The sequence below is a fragment of the Dipteris shenzhenensis genome, chromosome 22 (assembly GCF_047967505.1).
Source record: "Dipteris shenzhenensis isolate YYH24624 ecotype China chromosome 22, Dip_SZ_1.0, whole genome shotgun sequence".
Classification (NCBI taxonomy): Eukaryota; Viridiplantae; Streptophyta; class Polypodiopsida; order Gleicheniales; family Dipteridaceae; genus Dipteris; species Dipteris shenzhenensis.
In genome coordinates this window covers 51,610,236-51,632,354 of record NC_141617.1, presented here as the reverse complement: position 1 = coordinate 51,632,354, position 22,119 = coordinate 51,610,236, and the positions used below count along the sequence as shown (strand labels likewise).

The following is a 22,119-nucleotide window of genomic DNA, read 5'->3' as shown; positions in this document are numbered from 1 at the left end:
TTGCATCTTCTATGGAGTTGGCACGATCAGGGACCCGATACTGCTGGTACTTCAGACTCACTAGGTGGCTCACATCCCTTGGACTAGACATGGATAGACGGCCTCCGTTCCGATACAGCATAGATGCCCCTCATCTCGAGTTGACTCGCCACGAGCTTAGCCAGGTGACGAGAGCAGACTTGCTGCAGCTTCATACGTATCGCACTTGGATTTATCCCACGCAGCTTCCGGTGAAGATGGCCACATATCGTGACCACTTCCTTCGGATCTCAGAGGATGGATTTGTCATCCCACCAGGCTATACAGGTACCCACCTGTCCCACTCACTGAGGATTGCCCTCGGCCAGCTTAGAGTCTCTTCACATCAGCTCGAGATAGAGGCTGGTAGGATGCGACGCATGGAGGATGGACGGCGACCAGGCCGAGAGACCAGGATCTGCCCTTGTTGCACCATGGGAGAGGTGGAGTCAGAGGAGCACTTCATTTGCAGATGCCCGCTATATTATGAGATCAGAGGTAGATTCCACTGTCTCTTCACGGATGGCTTTGGACCTCTCTCACGAGTGATGGACTACGAGGATCAGCATTGCCTAGCCCTTTATGTCAGGGAGGCCACTATGCTTCGGCGAGACTACCTCAGAGAGCACAGACCGGAGCGTGATAGAGCCCAGCCTCATAGAGCTCAGGCACACGCCATACCAGAGGACAGAGACCAGGAGGAGCACGAGGACGGCAGAGCCCACACAGGACACATGCCTCCACCATGTGGATGTACATATGAGATGGTTTGTAGACGCCGCAGGATCTTGTTACATAGGGGACGTACTCGCCGCTTCATCTCCAGACGATCCAGGATGATGGCAGCATTTCGGAGGAGACTTACTCATGGAGATCTCGCCCCACCAGCCGCTCACCTCACCTTTGCCCAGATTTGTACTCTCATAGCAGGAGGCAGTGTCGATGGACAGGATTTCCAGTATTATTTTGGTTCTCAGACTCCGTGACACCTGGACTTGTATCTTTGCATTGGCATATTGTGCTCATCCCCCCCATTTTGCACCCGGGGGCGGTTTCCTTGCATCTAGTTTACTCTGTATTTAGGCTCAGATTTGACATTATGTACTTCCACTTGCATTATATTGCGTAGCACTTAGATGATATTCGACGATGCCTCTTCTTTGGGGCACGTTGATTTTGTGCTATCTTGTATGCAGAGTTCTTGATGTCCCATGGGCCCATTTTGGCCTCTAATGGACAATAATACACTTTCTTTCTTTCTTTCTTTCTCTCTCTCTCATCGCGCATTGGCAGCGCTCGCCATCTCCCACTTTTCAATGTTGCCAGTTTCCCGTAATTAAACATGGCCGACACCGTCGAGCATGTTACAGAAGCAGCAACAGCAGCAACATCAATGGCCGCCACGACCGATATGCTGCACTATAGTAGCAGAGGACTTGCATCTTCTTCAAAGGACAGCGCATTGCCGCACTCCCAGTCGCAGGTACACCGGTTTCAGCTCCACTATCTCATCTTCCGCCCAGCGCAGTGTCCGCACTTGCCGCACTCCCAGTCGCAGGTACACCGGTTTCAGCTCCATTATCTCATCTTCCGCCCATAGCTACTTTGTACCCGCAGTTTTTTTCACCCCTCCCCTCTCAGGTTCCTTCTTCTCCTACCCCTTCTCCACCCTTTTTGCTCCCCCTCTCACAGCCCTCTGTCACCTCTTCCCCCCCTTTGTTGCCTATTTTACCTACTTTGCCAGAGGCTCCCTCCTCCTCATCCTCTCTACAGACTTTACCCATCCCCTCCTCTCCATCCCCGGTACCCGCTTTCTCTCCCCCTTTCCAGCCTTCTCCTTCATCCCCGCTACCCACCTTACCGGTTTCCCCCCTTTCTCCCTTTCTTTCTCCTTCCATGCCTTGTGCTGTTTGTCCTTGCCGCCACATCCTACCAGAGCTTCAGCACTTTGAGACCCACCTCCGAGCTGCCCTTCAGATGCTTCACAGGAAGGACGAGACCATTCCTCTACTTACAGCTCAGGTTGCATCTCTTGCTGATCGAGTGACACAGCAGGATCGGGAGATCTTGTCTATTAGGACAGATCTTCAGGTCTTACAGGCGACTCATAGGACTCTTGCTGGAGAGATTCATGGACACACAGAGCGAGTGCAGCAGATCGAGACTCGCGTTCAGCACATAGACACATCTCTCACTACAGCAGTAGCAGCGGTTGAGGAGTGTTTGACCTCCCTTCAGACAGAGGTCCAGAGAGCCACAGAGTGGGTGGATGTCGTCCGCCGTCAGCCATCACAGCCTCAGAGATCGACTGTATCAGCTACATTGGCCGAGTCACAGCAGAGGGCCACAAAGTCCCTCAACATTCGCATTCGTGGTATCTTGCCCTCGGCGACAGAGTCCACGATGACACAGGCTATGACCTTTGTCTCTCAGACACTGGGAGTACAGGATCATGGCATAGTAGGATCATATAGAGTCGGGAGGGATCGTACTAGAGAGCAGCCCCTCATTATCAGATTCAGAGATGCCCAGGCACGTCTAGCTGCCCTCAGGAGGAGAGGGACACTCAGAGACCACCCACAGATTTCCATGGACGAGGATCTGACTCAGATACAGGTTGAGGAGCGCAAGGCGCTCATGCCTCAGAGAGATGCAGCCCGAGCTGTGCAGCCCGAGCTCAGGGCAAGTGGGCAGTGATCAGGGATGGCAGACTCATCACAGGCACCTTGAGGCGTGCTCCCACAGTGCTTAGAGATGGCAGACCAGCAGATATAGCCCCACCTCCACCTCCTGCTACGACCGCTCGACGGGACAGAGCCCATGGGACACACCACCCGTCAGATAGTCTACGCATCGCTGTATGGAACTGCAATCGTTCTTTTACAGCACAGCCAGGCAATCTACGGGGGGCATTCTTTGGGAGAGATATCATCTTTTTCACGGAGACACACGAGAGTCCAGAGAGACCTTTGCCACGAGTGACAGGGTATACATGGAGATCTGCCTTCAGGCAGCACACTCGAACATTTGGAGTGAGAGGATCTGGAGGAGTGGCCATTTTATACAGAGAGCATCTCGATCGGATCATCACAGTGGAGAGAGCGGATTCACATGCTCGATTCTTGTGGGTACGCATCCGCCGCAGAGCCTTTCAGCGAGATCTTTTTATTGCAGTTTGCTACTTCCCCCCGGCGCAGTCGATCTATTCTTCCACTGGACCAGGCCAGTCCATATTTGAGGATCTCTCAGCGGACATTGCAGATTTTTCACATCGCGGAGAAGTCATCCTTTTAGGAGACTTCAACGCGAGGACCTCAGACAGACAGGCCCTCACTTATGACTTCATGGAGGATCCGGTCATACTCCCAGCATCTCACGATGATAGCCTCTGTCGGACTTCATCAGACTGCACAGTACAGCCCACAGATCAAGGACGTCAGTTACTGGAGCTCCTCACCTCGCACAGTATGGTCATTTATAACGGCTTGTCCACGTGGCCACAGTCTTCCATGCCTACATTCTCTTCTGCTTCTGGGCGTGGTACTAGCGTGATCGACTACATCATAGGTCCCCCGACTCTAGTCCCTTCCATCCATAGCCTTACTGTTAGCCCCTTCATGCCCTCTGCCGACCATGCACTCATCCACTTTACTTTGACTAATGTCTCCCATGACCCACCCCCCCTCGTTATCATGACCGCCAGCCCTATTACGAGGTTCATTTCGACCACCAGTTCGATGATGTATATAGCCAGAACCTTAGCCGCCTACTCCGTCCTCATCTATTAGATGCTCTACCATCCACGCAGGACCGGTGGGAACTTGTACATACTTCACTCGTTTCTGCCGCTCACATGTCGTTCCCTGCCACATGTCATTCGTCTAGTCCCCCACCGGTTGGTCTTGTTCCTTGCAACGGTTGGTATGACGAGGATTGTAAGAAACTCCGCAGGAAACTTCACCTTGAGACCAAGGAGAAGTCTCCCCTCCTTGCCGAAACCAAGAGAGACTACAAGTGGTTGGTTAGGCGCAAGAAACGCCGATTTCTAGCCCGGAATGAGGAGGAGTTGAGAAGCTTGCTTTTCAGCTGTGACTCCAAGGAATTCTGGAGAAAATTCCTCCGCTCGAAGTCTCAGAGCCCCCTCACAGATCCACGTGTCTGGTCTGCATACACTTCAGCTCTATACGATGTTCCAGATCAGCCAGCCATCGATTTATCCCATTCCCCTAGGCCAGCTTCATCTAGTCTCTTCACACCAGAGAGTGTCTGTGCAGCAATCCACCGATTGAAGAACGGGAGAGCTAAGGATCATGATGGATTGCAAGCGGAGTATGTAATCCATGGGATTGATGCCTTAGATTTTGTTCTTTCCCGTCTCTTCAATGAGTCTATTTGTACAGGCCTACCACAGTCCTGGTTAGGCAATACCATAGTACCTATCCACAAGTCGGGGGACCCTATGGAGCCGTCGAATCACAAGACCATCATGATTGGCCACGTTATGGCCAAGATCTATGCATCAGTTTTGGAAAGCTGTATAAATGACCATGCCGAGACGACAGGACTCAGAGCCAGAGGGCAGGCTGGATTTCGCAGGGATCATTTGACACTTGACCACATCCTCACACTCAGGGCACTGGTAGAGGAGGCGAAGTCACGAAGGCAACGGCTTTATTGTTGCTTCGTGGACTTCAGGAAGGCATTTGACACAGTTCTGCGATTCAGATTGTTTCAGAGGATTCGCCAGATGGGCTTCAGTGGAGAGATACAGTGGGCTATCATGGCTTTGTATGAGAGGGTCACTGGTCGGGTTCGGACACGTGAGGGGCTCTCAGAGGAGGTATGCAGCACGATTGGGATGAAGCAGGGTTGCCCGCTCTCTCCTACTCTCTTTGGATTATATATTGATGAGCTAGAGATGTTTATACAGATGACAGGCGGTGTGGGCTCTACTCTCTCAGGATCCTCCATTCCTATCCTTCTGTATGCGGACGATGTGGTTCTCATTTCCTCTACTGCTCAGGGCCTCCAGGCACATATTGAGGCACTCCACAGGTTTTGCCAGGACAGGGGGTTGACCGTAAACCTTGGCAACACCAAGGTTATGGTTTTCAACACCTCTGATCGTATTTACAGCACGGATGAGTTTTGCTTCACTTATGACGGACAGCCCATTGAGCTTGTTAGAGAGTACACTTATTTGGGGGCAGTTTTCAGGGGACCGGTTTTCACCATGACATATGCAGCACGAGATAGGATTAGTAAAGGGTATGCTTCGTTGGCTCATCTTGAGCGTCAGTGTTTTCAGTCCCACTTTCAGCATCCCGATACGAAATCCTTGCTTTTTGATACATTGGTGAGACCAGCTGCGATGTATGCAGCTCCTTTCTGGGCAGGAGACCTCGGCGCTGCAGATTGGAGACGAGTAGAGAGGTTACAGATCATCATGTTCTCTCGGCTTATTAGGGCCAAGGCTACAGTTCCGCACGAGATCATGCTAGCAGAGTTTGGAGCTACTCCCCTTGCATTGGATGCAGCGTTTCAGTCGGTCATGTATTTGCACAGGGTTAGGGAGTTTGGAGACTCAGCAGCAGGCAGAGCTCGGTTGCCATGGTTAGCACTTGCATCTTCTATGGAGTTGGCACGATCTGGGGCCCGATACTGCTGGTACTTCAGACTCACTAGGTGGCTCACATCTCTTGGACTAGACATGGATAGACTGCCTCCCTTCCGATACAGCATAGATGCCCCTTATCTCGAGTTGACTCGCCACGAGCTTAGCCAGGTCACGAGAGCAGACTTGCTGCAGCTTCATACGTATCGCACTTGGATTTATCCCACGCAGCCTCCGACGAAGATGGCCACATATCGTGACCACTTCCTTCGGATCTCAGAGGATGGATTTGTCATTCCACCAGGCTATACAGGTATCCACATGTCCCACTCACTGAGGATTTCCCTTGGCCAGCTTAGAGTCTCTTCGCATCAGCTCGAGATAGAGGCTGCTAGGATGCGACGCATGGAAGATGGACGGCGACCAGGCCGAGAGACCAGGATCTGCCCTTGTTGCACCATGGGAGAGGTGGAGTCAGAGGAGCACTTCATTTGCAGATGCCCGCTATATTATGAGCTCAGAGGTAGATTCCACTGTCTCTTCACGGATGGCTTTGGACCTCTCTCACGAGTGATGGACTACGAGGATCAGCATTGCCTAGCTCTTTATGTCAAGGAGGCCACTATGCTTCGACTAGACTACCTCAGATACCATCAGCACAGACTGAAGCGTGGTAGAGCCCAGCTTGATAGAGCTCAGGCACACGCTATACCAGAGGACAGAGACCAGGAGGAGCACGAGGAGGTTAGAGCTCACACAGGACACATGCCTCCACCCTGTGGATGTACATATGAGATGGTTTGTAGACGCCGCAGGATCTTGTTACATAGGGGACGTACTCGCTGCTTCATCCAGGATGATGGCAGCTTTTCGGAGGAGACTTACTCATGGAGATCTCGCCCCACCAGCCGCTCACCTCACCTTTGCTCAGATTTGTACTCTCATAGCAGGAGGCAGAGTCGATGGACAGGATTTCCAGTATTATTTTAGTTCTCAGACTCCGTGACACCTGGACTTGTATCTTTGCATTGGCATATTGTACTCATCCCCCCATTTTGCACCCCCAGGGGCGGTTTCCTTGCATCTAGTTTACTTTGTATTTAGGCTCAGATTTGACATTATGTACTTTCACTTGCATTGTATTGCGTAGCACTTAGATGATATTCGACGATGCTTCTTCTTTGTGGCACGTTGATTTTGTGCTATCTTGTATGCAGAGTTCTTGATGTCCCATGGGCCCATTTTGGCCTTTAGTGGACAATAATACACTTTCTTTCTTTCTTCTTTCTTTCTCTCTCTCTCTCTCTCTCTCTCTCTCTCTCTCTCTCTCTCTTGCCATTCCGCCGTAGAAAGGCTCTCTCGCTCTCACCCTCAGGCCGTCGTACAGCTGTCGCTCATCCTATCATTCAACTGTCGCTCATCCCATCGTTGCTCAGCTCAGCCTATACAACCATTGTTCCTTGTTCACATTCACATCAAGCAGGTCGCCGTTGAGCTCGAGGAGGTAGCCGCCAGCAAGAGTTCGTCACTGAGCACAGAAGCCCTAAACGCCGCCGCCTCTCTAGGTCATCGTTGAGGAGATCTTCATCGTAACAGGCTGCCATCTAGGAGGTCTCCAACACTGCACACTCACAAACCCCAGCAGCCGCCGTCTTTAGGTCTCCACTTCTCCTACTTCTCAATCCCTACCTAGCCTCTCCTCCTAGTAGCAAACTAACTATGAAATGGGCTGAGACCCCTGGCCCAGTTTGGGGGTTAGTTAGCTTGGGTTCGTGCACATATGGCTAGCATGGAGTGGCCTAGCCTCTGCTCGAAATCCATCGACTCCAACTAATCGAGTACATTACTCCACAGTTGCAGCTAAGACGCCTTTCTCATATGCACTCACAGACTATAAAGGCGGTTTAGATCGGCCTATCATTGGCCACCATGAGTAGATCTTTTACTTACAGCAATAGGTTCGTTACTTAAAGATGCAATTGGCAGCTGTGACAGCTAAATTTCAGTTTTTCGAAGGGCATGGCAAGCAGGGAATCATAGATGAAGTTATGAAGGCATGTAAGGCTTCCCTACCCACTCCTCAACTAGTCTCCACAGTTAAAGACTTCATTCAATCTGAAGTACAAACAGACAAGGAGGAGGTAACTGTGGAAGTTGAGACAAAGGCAAGTAAAAATGACATTCAAGAAGAATTAGGGAGCATGAAGCCAGATGTGCAAACTCGTTGAAGATTCGAATAGGAGGACTTCTTGAAATCTTGTACAAAGATGAGGACTCTTTTAGTGAAACTTGAGCACAGGTCAAAGCAGCCATGCCCAACATTGAATGCAAGGATGATGATGAAGAAGATGATGATGAGATAGCAACTAATATCAAACACTCCAAGGGACATCGTATCATCACTTTCAAGTCACATAAACTGTGAACCAAGATTCTTTGCCAATCACACAAGCTGAAAGGGACAAAGGTATGGATAGCTGAGGAGCTCACACGAGCTCAATTGAAGAACAAAGCGACTGAATTAGCCAAGGTTAGAGCTGCAAAAGGAAGGATGGAAAATGGGCAGCAGTCTACCGTGGAGGCATGGCAATTATCAAAGAATTCAAATCCAAACCAAAAGACTCTTAGTCTTAAACTGGTGTATGACCGATTATATGTTTTTAGGATTCATTAGATGTAGCTATTCTAAATAAATAGAGATGCTTTTGCCCTCTATGGGAGCTGCCATGTGCCCTCCCATAGACCTGTTGGTCTTCTATGGACATTAATAGACTTTCTTTCTTTCTTTCTTTCTCGCCATTTTGGCTCAAAAGGGCCCCCTTTTAGCCCTTCTAGTCCAAGATCTCCCGACGTTGTAGGCCGTGTAGAAATGATGGGTAGGAGCAGCAACAAGCCCCTCCCCCCACTGTAACTCAAGGGACAAATAAATAAAATTGCAAAAAACAACAAAGCGGCATGGCGAAAGGATAGAAAGGAGAAAAGAAGGAAGAGAAGCAGTAGCTCAAGGTCCACCAAAAGGAGAGATTGATGACATCAACAACCGGTGCAATCATAATGGTCTATAGACGAACAGTACGGCTATGCAAAATCTTGCAACTGCAATGACAGCCTCAGCATCAACGCTAGCTTTAATGTCAACGTCAACACCATCGCCATCATCCTCCTTCTTCATCATCATCATCATCGGCACCAGCTTAGCTTTGGCATCGATATCAGTGCCGACCTCAACATGTCCTTCTAGTCCACCAACCTACACTGTACCTCCCTATCCCTTAGCCACCCTTCGTCTCTACAATCAGGCTCACCTCATCCATCTCCCAAATGTACGTACACCGATCTCAATCTTATGTCATCCGCACCTCTCTTCCCCTATTCCACTCAATCAACCCCCCTTCATACTCTATACATATCAATCACATCAATCACATCAGATTCCACCCCATGCCTGAGAGCAACTCGCCATGGAGGGTCATCGTTTACCTGCACGAGAGATAGAGCAGGGTTGTTTTATCCATAGCCTCTACAAGGAAGTACTACAGCTTTGTAAGGAGCTTGCTGCCTTAGCAAAAACCTCGAGCAGTGGACCAGCAGTGAAGGCACAGATAGCCACCATGCAATACATGGAATTGAGAGTGCATGGCAAATAGGACGAGACCCCACTCAAGAGCAGCAGCTGGTCGTCCGATTTCAGGACACTGAGGCTCGCCTTGCAGCACTACATAAGCGCACACATGTGGGAACAGCATAGGAGGCACTTTGATGCAGGATGGCAGAGTGGTTGCATATGAGAGTAGAGTTCTCAAAGATGCTGAACTGTACTTGCAGACATACGAGAAGGAAATGTTAGCAGTGATACATGCTTTGACCACATGGAAACATTACCTTCTTGGAGCTGATTTTTATGTGCAGAGAAAATTATCTGAAAAGCACATGAGATGGGCTAACTTTCTCTCAATGTTTCATTTTCAAATTGTACATGTGCCGAGTAACAAAAATGTCGTGACTGATGCACTTTCCAAGAAACCACATCCTGAAGCAATCTCCAAGAAACCCAGTGTTTCAGCAGTGAGCATTGCTTACAACCCCTGATGAGGACGGCACACCTTTGTAGATAGAGGAGAGACGCACCATCCTATAGCAGTGAGACATCGCCCACAAGGAGGGAAGTGGGCAATGGTTCGACAACGGGCATCTGCCGGTCCTCCTAGATAGGGGGAGGAGGTCTATGAGACTCAGAGCACCGAGATTGTGACTCACAGAGCTTAGAACTGTAATGGTATCATATGGTCAAATCGAGGGAATTTCCTTAAGTCATACATAGGACAAGATATAGACCCATCAGAGCCCAGGACTCCCTTTGCTTGTAGTGAGTGGATACACAGGGGAAACAGCATATTGGAATGAGACTTGGGAGACAGGTGGAGTGCATGGATTGGGAGGAGTGGTAGTATTGTTCAGATCATGTCTCATCGGGATGATCTTTGTCAAAGAGGTGTGACACACATTCTAGATTTCTTTGGGTTCGGATCCAACGCACCTCTCAGCAAGACCTCGGCCGCAATATGCCACTTCCCCCCCCTCCGGGACCTCGCACTTTGCAAGAGATATATGTGAGGAGGTTGAGACTTCACAATACGCAGTCCTACATCCGAACATCATGGATTTCTCGTGCCATGAGGAACTCCTCCTTGTCAGGGACTTCAACGTGACGACAAGTATATGTCAAGTATCACTTCTTGATTTTCATGATAACTCTACTTTATCGCTGGATATTGATATAGATGAGGCGGGGATATCTCGACTATCCGCAGACAAGCGAAACCCATGCTTTCTTGGACATGGGCTAGACCAATGGCCTTCCCCGGGTGGATTTGCTTCCTTTACACGCAGTGGGAGGGAGACTCTCTCTAGTGTAGTTGACTACCTCATGAGATCCCATTTCTTCACGACATCATGACATCAACTTTGATTTTAGCATCTTTTTTGTATACTCTGCACGTCTTTCCACCTTAGTCACAGATTTTGAGGACATTTTGCTGCTGGAAGATCGTGCCACACCTTCATGAGGCCGCCTTGCACACTTTCACACACACCACCCATCCCACTTGCTTGTGGCCTCTTGGACGTGTACCCTGCAGTAGTTGGTACGATGATGAGTATAAGCCTTTACGTTGCCAAATTGGCATACAAGGCCATACTAGGGCTAAAGTGGCAACAAACCCCACCCATGGTATGGCTGAAGTATCCTAGAGACATCTCAAGAATACTAGAAGCTAAATCATGGTTGTGTATGTTCATCCGTGATTGATATAGTACAAGGAGAACATAATCATAACAAAAGTTAACAATTGTAAAGCTTGCTGAAAAGCTTCAACTTGGGTCATGATAAGGCCTTCATGAATAGATCTGCTGAGTTATCCTCCATGGGAACATTCTGCAAGTAGCTTATAGAGCCAGACAAACAGTAGCAGTAAAGGCTGTTCTGACTCAGCCTCACAACTACAAGTAGCAACTATATGCTACTTCTTGCTGAACCAAGAGATGAATGACGCATCAAGCATGAAAAAATTGCCACATTGTGACACCCTGGTGTCGTAACAACCAGCGTAGGCATTGCCCGTAATAGCATGCATAACCAATGAAGACTTGTCATCATATAGAAGCCCCGAATGATGTGTGCCTTTAAAGTATCAGAAGACACGTTTCAATACCTGCCAATGCTGTGAATGGGATTTGTGCATGAACCTGCTTAACTGAGAAACCACATACTGCAAATTAGTCCAGGTGTGACATAAATAGATCAGGCATCCAACAGCCTGCTTATAAAAAGTGGCATCAAATGGATCACTCCCATCTTCTGAGGAGAAACAGAAGCCAGGCTCCAAAGGTATCAAAACCGGCTTACAATCCTTTAACTGAAAGCGATGCAAGAGCTGTCCAGCGTACTTAATGCGCCCCTCAAAATGAGCAAACTGGATGCCAGGATAATAATGCAACCGGCCCATATGTGACATGGAAAAAGATGTCTGCAAAATCAGCCTTGAAGGCTGCAATTTTCTCAGTATCTGGCCCAGTGATAAGCATGTCATCCACATCAACAATGTATACGAGAAAATCTGCTCCACACTTCCAGACATAAAGTGTTGCTTCTGTGCCACTGTTCTAAAAACCATGGCATATTGAATGTGCATATATTTTGGCATACCATGCTCCGATTGCCTGCCTCAATCCATGAAGGGCCTTACGCAGCCGGCATACCTTGTTTTCGGACACCCCCAACCTCAAAACCAACAGTTTGGCTGACAGAGCTCGTCGTTGGAAGTGTCTCCATATTTCTACTGACTAACAGAAATCCCTTTGGAAAAGACTCTGCCCGGGTTGAAACTCTTTCTGTCAATAGTTGTCAGATATATGGAGCATCGAAGAATGGAATATATATGGACAGGTGAGATCATGCGTATCAAACCGAATAATCCATTTGTTTCTGCCCGGCGCCGAGACTTGACAAAATCACAGGCTGGAGATAAGCGGACTCGAATTGCTGACATCCGCCACGGGGTAAGCTACTGTCTCTCAGGCCTACCTGACTGGGGGAGGCCGTTGTCTTTCGTAGTAGTCCTCGAGGTCGGTTTACTTTTGGTACACTATCAATGGATCAAATTCAGAAATCCTTTCGAGGGGACTCAAAATCTTTGGACTTGAAATCTCTCTCGTCAAATCTCCCTCTACTGAGACCGAGGGATCTCAAATATCAACGCAAAGTCTTTGTCCTCAGGAAGGGAAATCTTTCCAGTGAAGCGGAAAATTATATTGATTCTTGGGTGATCTGGGGGGAAACAGAAACAAGAAGGAATCAATAATCTCGTGTGATCGTATGGTTAACGACTCAACTCTCGGGAAGCAGTGTGGTATAGCATGATGGAGACGCGGTCTTGGAACTACCGACTAAGTCTTTTCCGATGCAGGGGGGGGGGGGAGGGGGGAGCCTCGAGTCAATGAACACTAATGGAGATGACTCACACGGAAGAGGGGGACATCTCGGCCCAATTAAATGATCAAGGGGAATTGGAGAGAATTTGTATCCAAATAAAACGAGATAGAAATCCTAGTGTCATTATTTGGATTGGCCGTAATTGGTGATGAAACAGTGTTGGAGAAATGATCATGCGCCTCCCCCAAGAATAGAAAAGTCACTCTTTTCTTTTGGCTTTCTATTCATGGGGATAGTGAACCAATGGAGGTCTAGAGTCGAGACAGATTCTACTTGTATTTGTTGCTTTTCTACTAAGGAGACTGTTCAGCATTGTTTATGGTACTGCAGACATGTGATGATCATCCGGAAGGGGATTGCTAGATTATTGAGCAACTTTATGTCTTATCCTTTCGTCATGACCTGGGGCTTAGTAGCTTAGCCTTCTCTCTCTGGGCTTTAGATGTTCTATGAGAAACATTACTCTTCGTGGGCGATTTCAGTTCAACGCCATTTAGTCGAGTCATGCTCTCTGGATGTCGTTCTTGGCTCTCGTTATGCACCATCCTTTGTAGAAACCTGGGTCGAAAGGAACATTTCAAGCACATGGCTCCTAATATCCCTGAAGGCATGCCCTGTGAGAGTAACTACTTTCAGGATAGTCTGTGGTAGTCAATGTCAATTATTTCTCCTTGCATCTCTCAGCTTGCCCGCAGGCAAAACTAGAATGTCCTCTTACAGCAAAGAAGACAACATTTTTTGGGTGAGGCATGTGACATTTAAGTTCGCTGTTCTTCTCTTGCAATGCTTAAATACAATATATTTCTCCTCTCAGCACCTGAATCAAATCGTTGTGTCTAGTTTTTTATCTTTTTCTCATCTGATGATCTTATTTATTTGTTGCATAGTAGTCTTTTTGGAGCAGAAATATATTTCTTGACATCTTATATTTCCCTCAATTCTGACAAGCTCTTTTGTGTTTTGTTGCAGCTGCTCAGGGACACCTGTTTCTTGATGCACCTTTGCAGGCTGTAAAAGTAGTAGTTGGGTTGGCATACCCTGGCTTATTCTGATGGCGATTTCAAACATTGTCCCAGCTGAATGCTCCTTGGCAGCACATTCTTCAGGCTTTTTTTCTGCTAGAGTTGGATTTTATTTGCGGAATTTTTATATTAAATGCATTGTGGGGTTCCAAATGGCGAAATACAGGAGGGTCATGTGGAACATCTCAGAGGTTGACAGGACATTGACAAAGATGGGAGACCAGAAAAATGTCTTGCTGTACAGTCCAAGACTATGAAGGTGGAATTACTGTATCAAGGGTCTTTACTGCAATATACAGCTCAAAAAAGATTCAAGTGGGAAGCCATAAAAATTTTGTGCCAAACTATCTGATCACAAGTACACACATTCTAGTTTGCAGTGGCAAAGATCACAAAAATGTAATTATTTGATGTCTGAGACTTAGCTCATCAACATTTGGGACTGCAAGCCCAGGCATATTGATGTCCCTGTTTGAATTTATGAAGTCTTGTTTAATACGAATAGCATGCCAGTTCTACCCACACAGAAGTTGAACCAATAATTCACTTTCAGAATTGTTTTTGAAGCTGAATGTGTAAGATTTTTATGCATAAGAGTTTTTCATTTTCATCTCAGATTGGAGGCCACCTCCATAATGCTATTCTTGCTGGGTCTTGAAGATTTAATACCGATATTTGACAAGCTATGGCCAGGTTAATTTTACCAAGGCAGTTGAATAAGACATCAGAAACACGGGATGGCAAGGTTGCCAATTGTCTAAAGAGAAGAATTTTTCAATTGTACCCCCCTCCAATACCCAGGCTGATCTGCTCTATGTATTTAAATATATGTATGCTTTTGCATGTGGTGTGCAGACGTGCACATATGTGCATGCATGCATGCCTCTCTCTCTCTCTCTCTCTCTCTCTCTCTCTCTCTCTCTCTCTCTTCCTTTCACACCAGAGAGTGTCCGTGCAGCAGTCCACCGATTGAAGAACGGGAGAGCTAAGGATCATGATGGATTGCAAGCGGAGTATGTAATCCATGGGATTGATGCCTTAGATTCTGTTCTTTCCCGTCTCTTCAATGAGTCTGTTTGTACAGGCCTACCACAGTCCTGGTTAGGCAATACCATAGTACCTATCCACAAGTCGGGGGACCCTATGGAGCCGTCGAATTACAGGACCATCATGATCGGCCACGTTATGGCCAAGATCTTTGCATCAGTTTTGGAAAGCCGTATAAATGACCATGCCGAGACGACAGGACTCAGAGCCAGAGGGCAGGCTGGATTTCGTAGGGATCATTCGACACTTGACCACATCCTCACACTTAGGGCACTGGTGGAGGAGGCGAAGTCACGAAGGCAACGGCTTTATTGTTGCTTCGTGGACTTCAGGAAGGCATTTGACACAGTTCCGCGATTCAGATCGTTTCAGAGGATTCGCCAGATGGGCTTTAGTGGAGAGATACAGTGGGCTATCATGGCTTTGTATGAGAGGGTCACTGGTCGGGCTCGGACACGTGAGGGGCTCTCAGAGGAGGTATGCAGCACGATTGGGGTGAAGCAGGGCTGCCCGCTCTCTCCTACTCTCTTTGGATTATATATTGATGAGCTAGAGATGTTTGTACAGATGACAGGCGGTGTGGGCTCTACTCTCTCAGGATCCTCCATTCCTATCCTCCTGTATGCGGACGATGTGGTTCTCATTTCCTCTACTGCTCAGGGCCTCCAGGCACATATTGAGGCACTCCACAGGTTTTGCCAGGACAGGGGGTTGACCGTAAACCTTGGCAAGACCAAGGTTATGGTTTTCAACACCTCTGATCGTATTTACAGCACGGATGAGTTTTGCTTCACTTATGACGGACAGCCCATTGAGCTTGTTAGAGAGTACACTTATTTGGGGGCAGTTTTCAGGGGACCGGTCTTCACCATGACATATGCAGCACGAGATAGGATTAGTAAAGGGTATGCTTCGTTGGCTCATCTTGAGCGTCAGTGTTTTCAGTCCCACTTTCAGCATCCCGATACGAAATCCTTGCTTTTTGATACACTGGTGAGACCAGCTGCGATGTATGCAGCTCCTTTCTGGGCAGGAGACCTCGGCGCTGCAGATTGGAGACGAGTAGAGAGGTTACAGATCATCATGTTCTCTCGGCTCATTAGGGCCAAGGCTACAGTTTCGCACGAGATCATGCTAGCAGAGTTTGGAGCTACTCCCCTTGCATTGGATGCAGCGTTTCAGTCGGTCATGTATCTGCACAGGGTCAGGGAGTTTGGAGACTCAGCAGCAGGCAGAGCTCGGTTGCCATGGTTAGCACTTGCATCTTCTATGGAGTTGGCACGATCAGGGACCCGATACTGCTGGTACTTCAGACTCACTAGGTGGCTCACATCCCTTGGACTAGACATGGATAGACTACCTCCGTTCCGATACAGCATAGATGCCCCTCATCTCGAGTTGACTCGCCACGAGCTTAGCCAGGTCACGAGAGCAGACTTGCTGCAGCTTCATACGTATCGCACTTGGATTTATCCCACGCAGCTTCCGGTGAAGATGGCCACATATCGTGACCACTTCCTTCGGATCTCAGAGGATGGATTTGTCATCCCACCAGTCTATACAGGTATCCACATGTCCCACTCACTGAGGATTGCCCTCGGCCAGCTTAGAGTCTCTTCGCATCAGCTCGAGATAGAGGCTGGTAGGATGCGACGCATGGAGGATGGACGGCGACCAGGACGAGAGACCAGGATATGCCCTTGTTGCACCATGGGAGAGGTGGAGTCAGAGGAGCACTTCATTTGCAGATGCCCGCTATATTATGAGATCAGAGGTAGATTCCATTGTCTCTTCACGGATGGCTTTGGACCTCTCTCACGAGTGATGGACTACGAGGATCAGCATTGCCTAGCCCTTTATGTCAGGGAGGCCACTATGCTTCGGCAAGACTACCTCAGAGAGCACAGACCGGAGTGTGATAGAGCCCAGCCTCATAGAGCTCAGGCACACGCCATACCAGAGGACAGAGACCAGGAGGAGCACGAGGACGGCAGAGCTCACACAGGACACATGCCTCCACCATGTGGATGTACATATGAGATGGTTTGTAGACGCCGCAGGATCTTGTTACATAGGGGACGTACTCGCCGCTTCATCTCCAGACGATCCAGGATGATGGCAGTATTTCGGAGGAGACTTACTCATGGAGATCTCGCCCCACCAGCCGCTCACCTCACCTTTGCCCAGATTTGTACTCTCATAGCAGGAGGCAGAGTCGATGGACAGGATTTCCAGTATTATTTTGGTTCTCAGACTCCGTGACACCTGGACTTGTATCTTTGCATTGGCATATTGTGCTCATCCCCCCCATTTTGCACCCGGGGGCGGTTTCCTTGCATCTATTTTACTCTGTATTTAGGCTCAGATTTGACATTATGTACTTTCACTTGCATTATATTGCGTAGCACTTAGATGATATTCGACGATGCCTCTTCTTTGGGGCACGTTGATTTTGTGCTATCTTGTATGCAGAGTTCTTGATGTCCCATGGGCCCATTTTGGCCTCTAGTGGACAATAATACACTTTCTTTCTTTCTTTCTTTCTCTCTCTCTCTCGTAGAGTGGGATGAGCATGATATCAACTGTGTCTCTTAAACGGGAATGCAAGTACAGGTGCAGGTGTTTTTCACAGAGAGGGCAGAAAGAACTAAGGTTCTTCAACAGACAAACAAGTTGAAGGGCACAAGGATTTGGATCTCCGAGGAACTCACCCCAACTCACCTGAAAGAGAGGAATGTCGAGCTCCAAAGTAAAAGATGCACCTAAAGCTGGAAAATGGGCTGTGTATCGAGATGGAATAGCTTTAATTAGAGACTTTAAATGTAAACCCAAAGACTTTCAGTCTTAAACTGATGTTATGAAAGCCTTTTCTTATTATATAGATTTAGTATGTAGAGGTGTGTTATGATAATTGAGCTGAGATGCCATGTGCACTCCTCGACTCTCTGGTTTATCCAGATGCCGTAAATCATTCTGATATTTTGTCTTTTGTCCCATAGGCCCGTGAGGTCTCCCACGGACGTTCATATGACTCTCTCTCTCTCTCTCCCTGTGTGTGTGGACAATAATACACTTTCTTTCTTTCTTTCTTTCTCTCTCTCTCTCTCCCTGTGTGTGTGTGTGAAAAAATTTACTGCGATTGTTTCTCCTATTGTCTCATTGCAAAAAGCCTCAATGCTGGAAATGTCTTTTTCGGATGTTGAATTGGATGAAGCTCTTAGGCATTTGGGTAAACATAAATCCCCTGGTTGGGATGGTCTGACGGTTGAATTTTTTGAAGCCTTTTGGCCTGAACTGAAGGGTCCAATTCTGCAGTTTATAAATGTAGCCTGGCAGCTTCAACATCTTCCCTCAGCTTGGAAGCATGGTTTGGTTAAGCTTGTGCCCAATGCCTTTGAAGCAATGACTCTTTCTATGGCGATGTATTGTTGGTATTCTTCCAGTAGGGGTGAAATTGGCTCAAAGAAGGATAGCTTCGCCCCTTTGTCCAAGATGTCATCTTACATCTGAGAGTATTCCGCATTTACTGTGGTTTTGTTCATATTCCAGAGACCTTCTCGACAGAATCTCCTATTTCTTATCTCTCAGATTCCCAGCTCACAGGTTCTACAGGTTTTTCTGGATATATGGCAAACTATCAGCTTCTTTATCACAGTATTCTCTTTTCTTCCACTGGATCAGATACTGGGCTTTATGGACCCTCTGGTTACAACGCAATCAAGCATATGTGAATTCTCCACTTCAGCAGCCATATGAGTTCTTCCGAGCCTCATTGCGGAATCTTTATATGATGCCTTACATGAGGAAGATTTAGATGTTTCTTGTATTCAGCTTTTCTTTTACTGCTTTTGATGGATAGGGCTTTGGCTCTCTTTTGAGCTCTGCCCAGATGTAAATGAATGTATCATAATATAAGTATCTTGGTTTTACCAAAAAAAAAAAGTGTGTGTGTGTGTAGTGTGTGTGAGAGAAAGAAAGAAAGAAAGAAAGTGTATTATTGTCCACTAAAGGCCAAAATGGGCCCATGGGACATCAAGAACTCTGCGTACAAGATAGCACAAAATCAACGTGCCACAAAGAAGAGGCATCGTCGAATATCATCTAAGTGCTACGCAATACAATGCAAGTGAAAGTACATACTGTCAAATCCGAGCCTAAATACAAAGTAAGCTAGATGCAAGGAAACCGCCCCTGGGTGCAAAATGGGGGGATGAGTACAATATGTCAATGCAAAGATACAAGTCCATGTATCACGGAGGCTGAGAACCAAAATAATACTGGAAATCCTGTCCATCGACTCTGCCTCCTGCTATGAGAGTACAAATCTGAGCAAAAGTGAGGTGAGCGGCTGGTGGGGCGAGATCTCCATGAGTAAGTCTCCTCCGAAAAGATGCCATCATCCTGGATCGTCTGGAGATGAAGCGGCGAGTACGTCCCCTATGTAACAAGATCCTGCGGCGTCTACAAACCATCTCATATGTACATCCACAGGGTGGAGGCATGTGTCCTGTGTGAGCTCTGACCTCCTCGTGCTCCTCCTGATACCTGTCATCTGGTATAGCGTGTGTCTGAGCTCTATCGGGCTGGGCTCTATCACGCTCCGGTCTGTACTGATGGTCTCTGAGGTAGTGTCGTCGAAGCATAGTGGCCTCCCTGACATAAAGAGCTAGGCAATGCTGATCCTCATAATCCATCACTCGTGAGAGAGGTCCAAAGCCATCCGTGAAGAGACAGTGGAATCTCCCTCTGATCTCATAATATAGCGGGCATCTGCAAATGAAGTGCTCCTCTGACTCCACCTCTCCCATGGTGCAACAAGGGCAGATCCTGGTCTCTCGGCCTGGACGCCGTCCATCCTCCATGCGTCGCATCCTACCAGCCTCTATCTCGAGCTGATGCGAAGAGACTCTAAGCTGGCCAAGGGCAATCCTCAGTGAGTGGGACATGTGGATACCTGTGTAGCCTGGTGGAATGACAAATCCATCCTCTGAGATTCGAAGGAAGTGGTCACGATATGTGGCCATCTTCGTCGGAAGCTGCGTGGGATAAATCCAAGTGCGGTACGTATGAAGCTGCAGCAAGTCTGCTCTCGTGACCTGACTAAGCTCGTGGCGAGTCAACTCGAGATGAGGGGCATCTATGCTGTATCGGAAGGGAGGCAGTCTATCCATGTCTAGTCCAAGAGATGTGAGCCACCTAGTGAGTCTGAAGTACCAGCAGTATCGGGCCCCAGATCGTGCCAACTCCATAGAAGATGCAAGTGCTAACCATGGCAACCGAGCCCTGCCTGCTGCTGAGTCTCCAAACTCCCTAACCCTGTGCAAATACATGACCGACTGAAACGCTGCATCCAATGCAAGGGGAGTAGCTCAAAACTCTGCTAGCATGATCTCGTGCGGAACTGTAGCCTTGGCCCTAATGAGCCGAGAGAACATGATGATCTGTAACCTCTCTACTCGTCTCCAATCTGCAGCGCCAAGGTCTCCTGCCCAGAAAGGAGCTGCATACATCGCAGCTGGTCTCACCAATGTGTCAAATAGCAGGGATTTCGTATCGGGATGCTGAAAGTGGGACTGAAAACACTGACCCTCAAGATGAGCCAACGAAGCATACCCTTTACTAATCCTATCTCGTGCTGCATATGTCATGGTAAAGATCGGTCCCCTGAAAACTGCCCTCAAATAAGTGTACTCTCTAACAAGCTCAATGGGCTGTCCGTCATAAGTGAAGCAAAACTCATCCGTGCTGTAGATACGATCAGAGGTGTTGAAAACCATAACCTTGGTCTTGCCAAGGTTTACGGTCAATCCCCTGTCCTGGCAAAACCTGTGGAGTGCCTCAATATGTGCCTGGAGGCCCTGAGCAGTAGAGGAAATGAGAACCACATCGTCCGCATACAGGAGGATAGGAATGGAGGATCCTGAGAGAGTAGAGCCCACACCGCCTGTCATCTGTACGAACATCTCTAGCTCATCAATATATAGTCCAAAGAGAGTAGGAGAGAGCGGGCAACCCTGCTTCACCCCAATCGTGCTGCATACCTCCTCTGAGAGCCCCTCACGTGTCCGAACCCGACCAGTGACCCTCTCATACAAAGCCATGATAGCCCACTGTGTTTCTCCACTGAAGTCCATCTCGCGAATCCTCTGAAACAATCTGAAAGCGGAACTGTATCAAATGCCTTCCTGAAGTCCACGAAGCAACAATAAAGCCGTTGCCTTCGTGACTTCGCCTCCTCTACTAGTGCCCTGAGTGTGAGAATGTGGTCAAGCGTCGAATGATCCCTGCGAAATCCAGCCTGCCCTCTGGCTCTGAGTCCTGTCGTCTCGGCATGGTCATTTATACGGCTTTCCAAAACTGATGCATAGATCTTGGCCATAACGTGGCCAATCATGATGGTCCTGTAATTCGACGGCTCCATAGGGTCCCCCGACTTGTGGATAGGTACTATGGTATTGCCTAACCAGGACTGTGGTAGGCCTGTACAAACAGACTCATTGAAGAGACGGGAGAGAACAAAAGCTAAGGTATGAATCCCATGGATTACATACTCCGCTTGCAATCCATCATGATCCTTACCTCTCCCGTTCTTCAATCGGTGGACTGCTGCACGGACACTCTCCGGTGTGAAGAGACTAGATGAAGCTGGCCTAGGGGAGTGGGATAAATCGATATCTGGCTGATCTGGAACATCGTATAGAGCTGAAGTATATGCAGACCAGACACGTGGATCTGTGAGGGGGCTCTGAGACTTCGAGCGGAGGAATTTTCTCCAGAATTCCTTGGAGTCACAGCTGAAAAGCAAGCTTCTCAGCTCCTCCTCATTCCGGGCTAGAAATTGGCGTTTCTTGCGCCTAACCAACCACTTGTAGTCTCTCTTGGTTTCGGCAAGGAGGGGAGACTTCTCCTTGGTCTCAAGGTTAAGTTTCCTGCGGAGTTCCTTACACTCCTCGTCATACCAACCGTTGCAAGGAACAAGACCAACCGGTGGGGGACTAGACGAATGACATGTGGCAGGGAACGACATGTGAGCGGTAGAAACGAGTGAAGTATGTACAAGTTCCCACCGGTCCCGCGTGGATGGTAGAGCATCTAATAGATGAGGACGGAGTAGGCGGCTGAGGTTCTGGCTATATACATCATCGAACTGGTGGTCGAAATGAACCTCATAGTAGGGTTGGCGGTCGTGATAACGAGGGGGAGGTGGGTCATGGGAGACATGAGAGAGTGCGGCCTCTACTGTTCAGCCTCGCCAGGATCCTGTACAACCTCCCCTCATGTCCGTACACCTATACGGTCGCAGTACGTTTTCCGTACGACCGTACGAACAGGTCTGGCTCACCCCCGCACAGCTCCGAGCAGTCCCATACCTGTCTGTATCGCCATCGCCGTACTTTTCCTGAAGACCCTTACGTATGTCCGTACAA

At 48.3% G+C, this 22,119-nt stretch overlaps 1 protein-coding gene across 3 annotated transcripts in view; it reads left to right on the top strand.

Moving 5' to 3' along the window:
• Nucleotides 1–14,440, top strand: part of LOC147888265 (nucleoporin (DUF3414)) — a 268,450-nt gene extending 254,010 nt beyond the window's left edge. For all 3 annotated transcript variants that reach the window (XM_087393147.1, XM_087393148.1, XM_087393146.1), the window contains one exon: nt 13,593–14,440. In XM_087393147.1, coding sequence (XP_087249273.1) covers nt 13,593–13,675 — 83 coding nt within the window. In that variant the 3' untranslated portion in view covers nt 13,676–14,440. The remainder of the gene's footprint in view (nt 1–13,592) is intronic.
• Nucleotides 14,441–22,119: the final 7,679 nt, after the last annotated feature.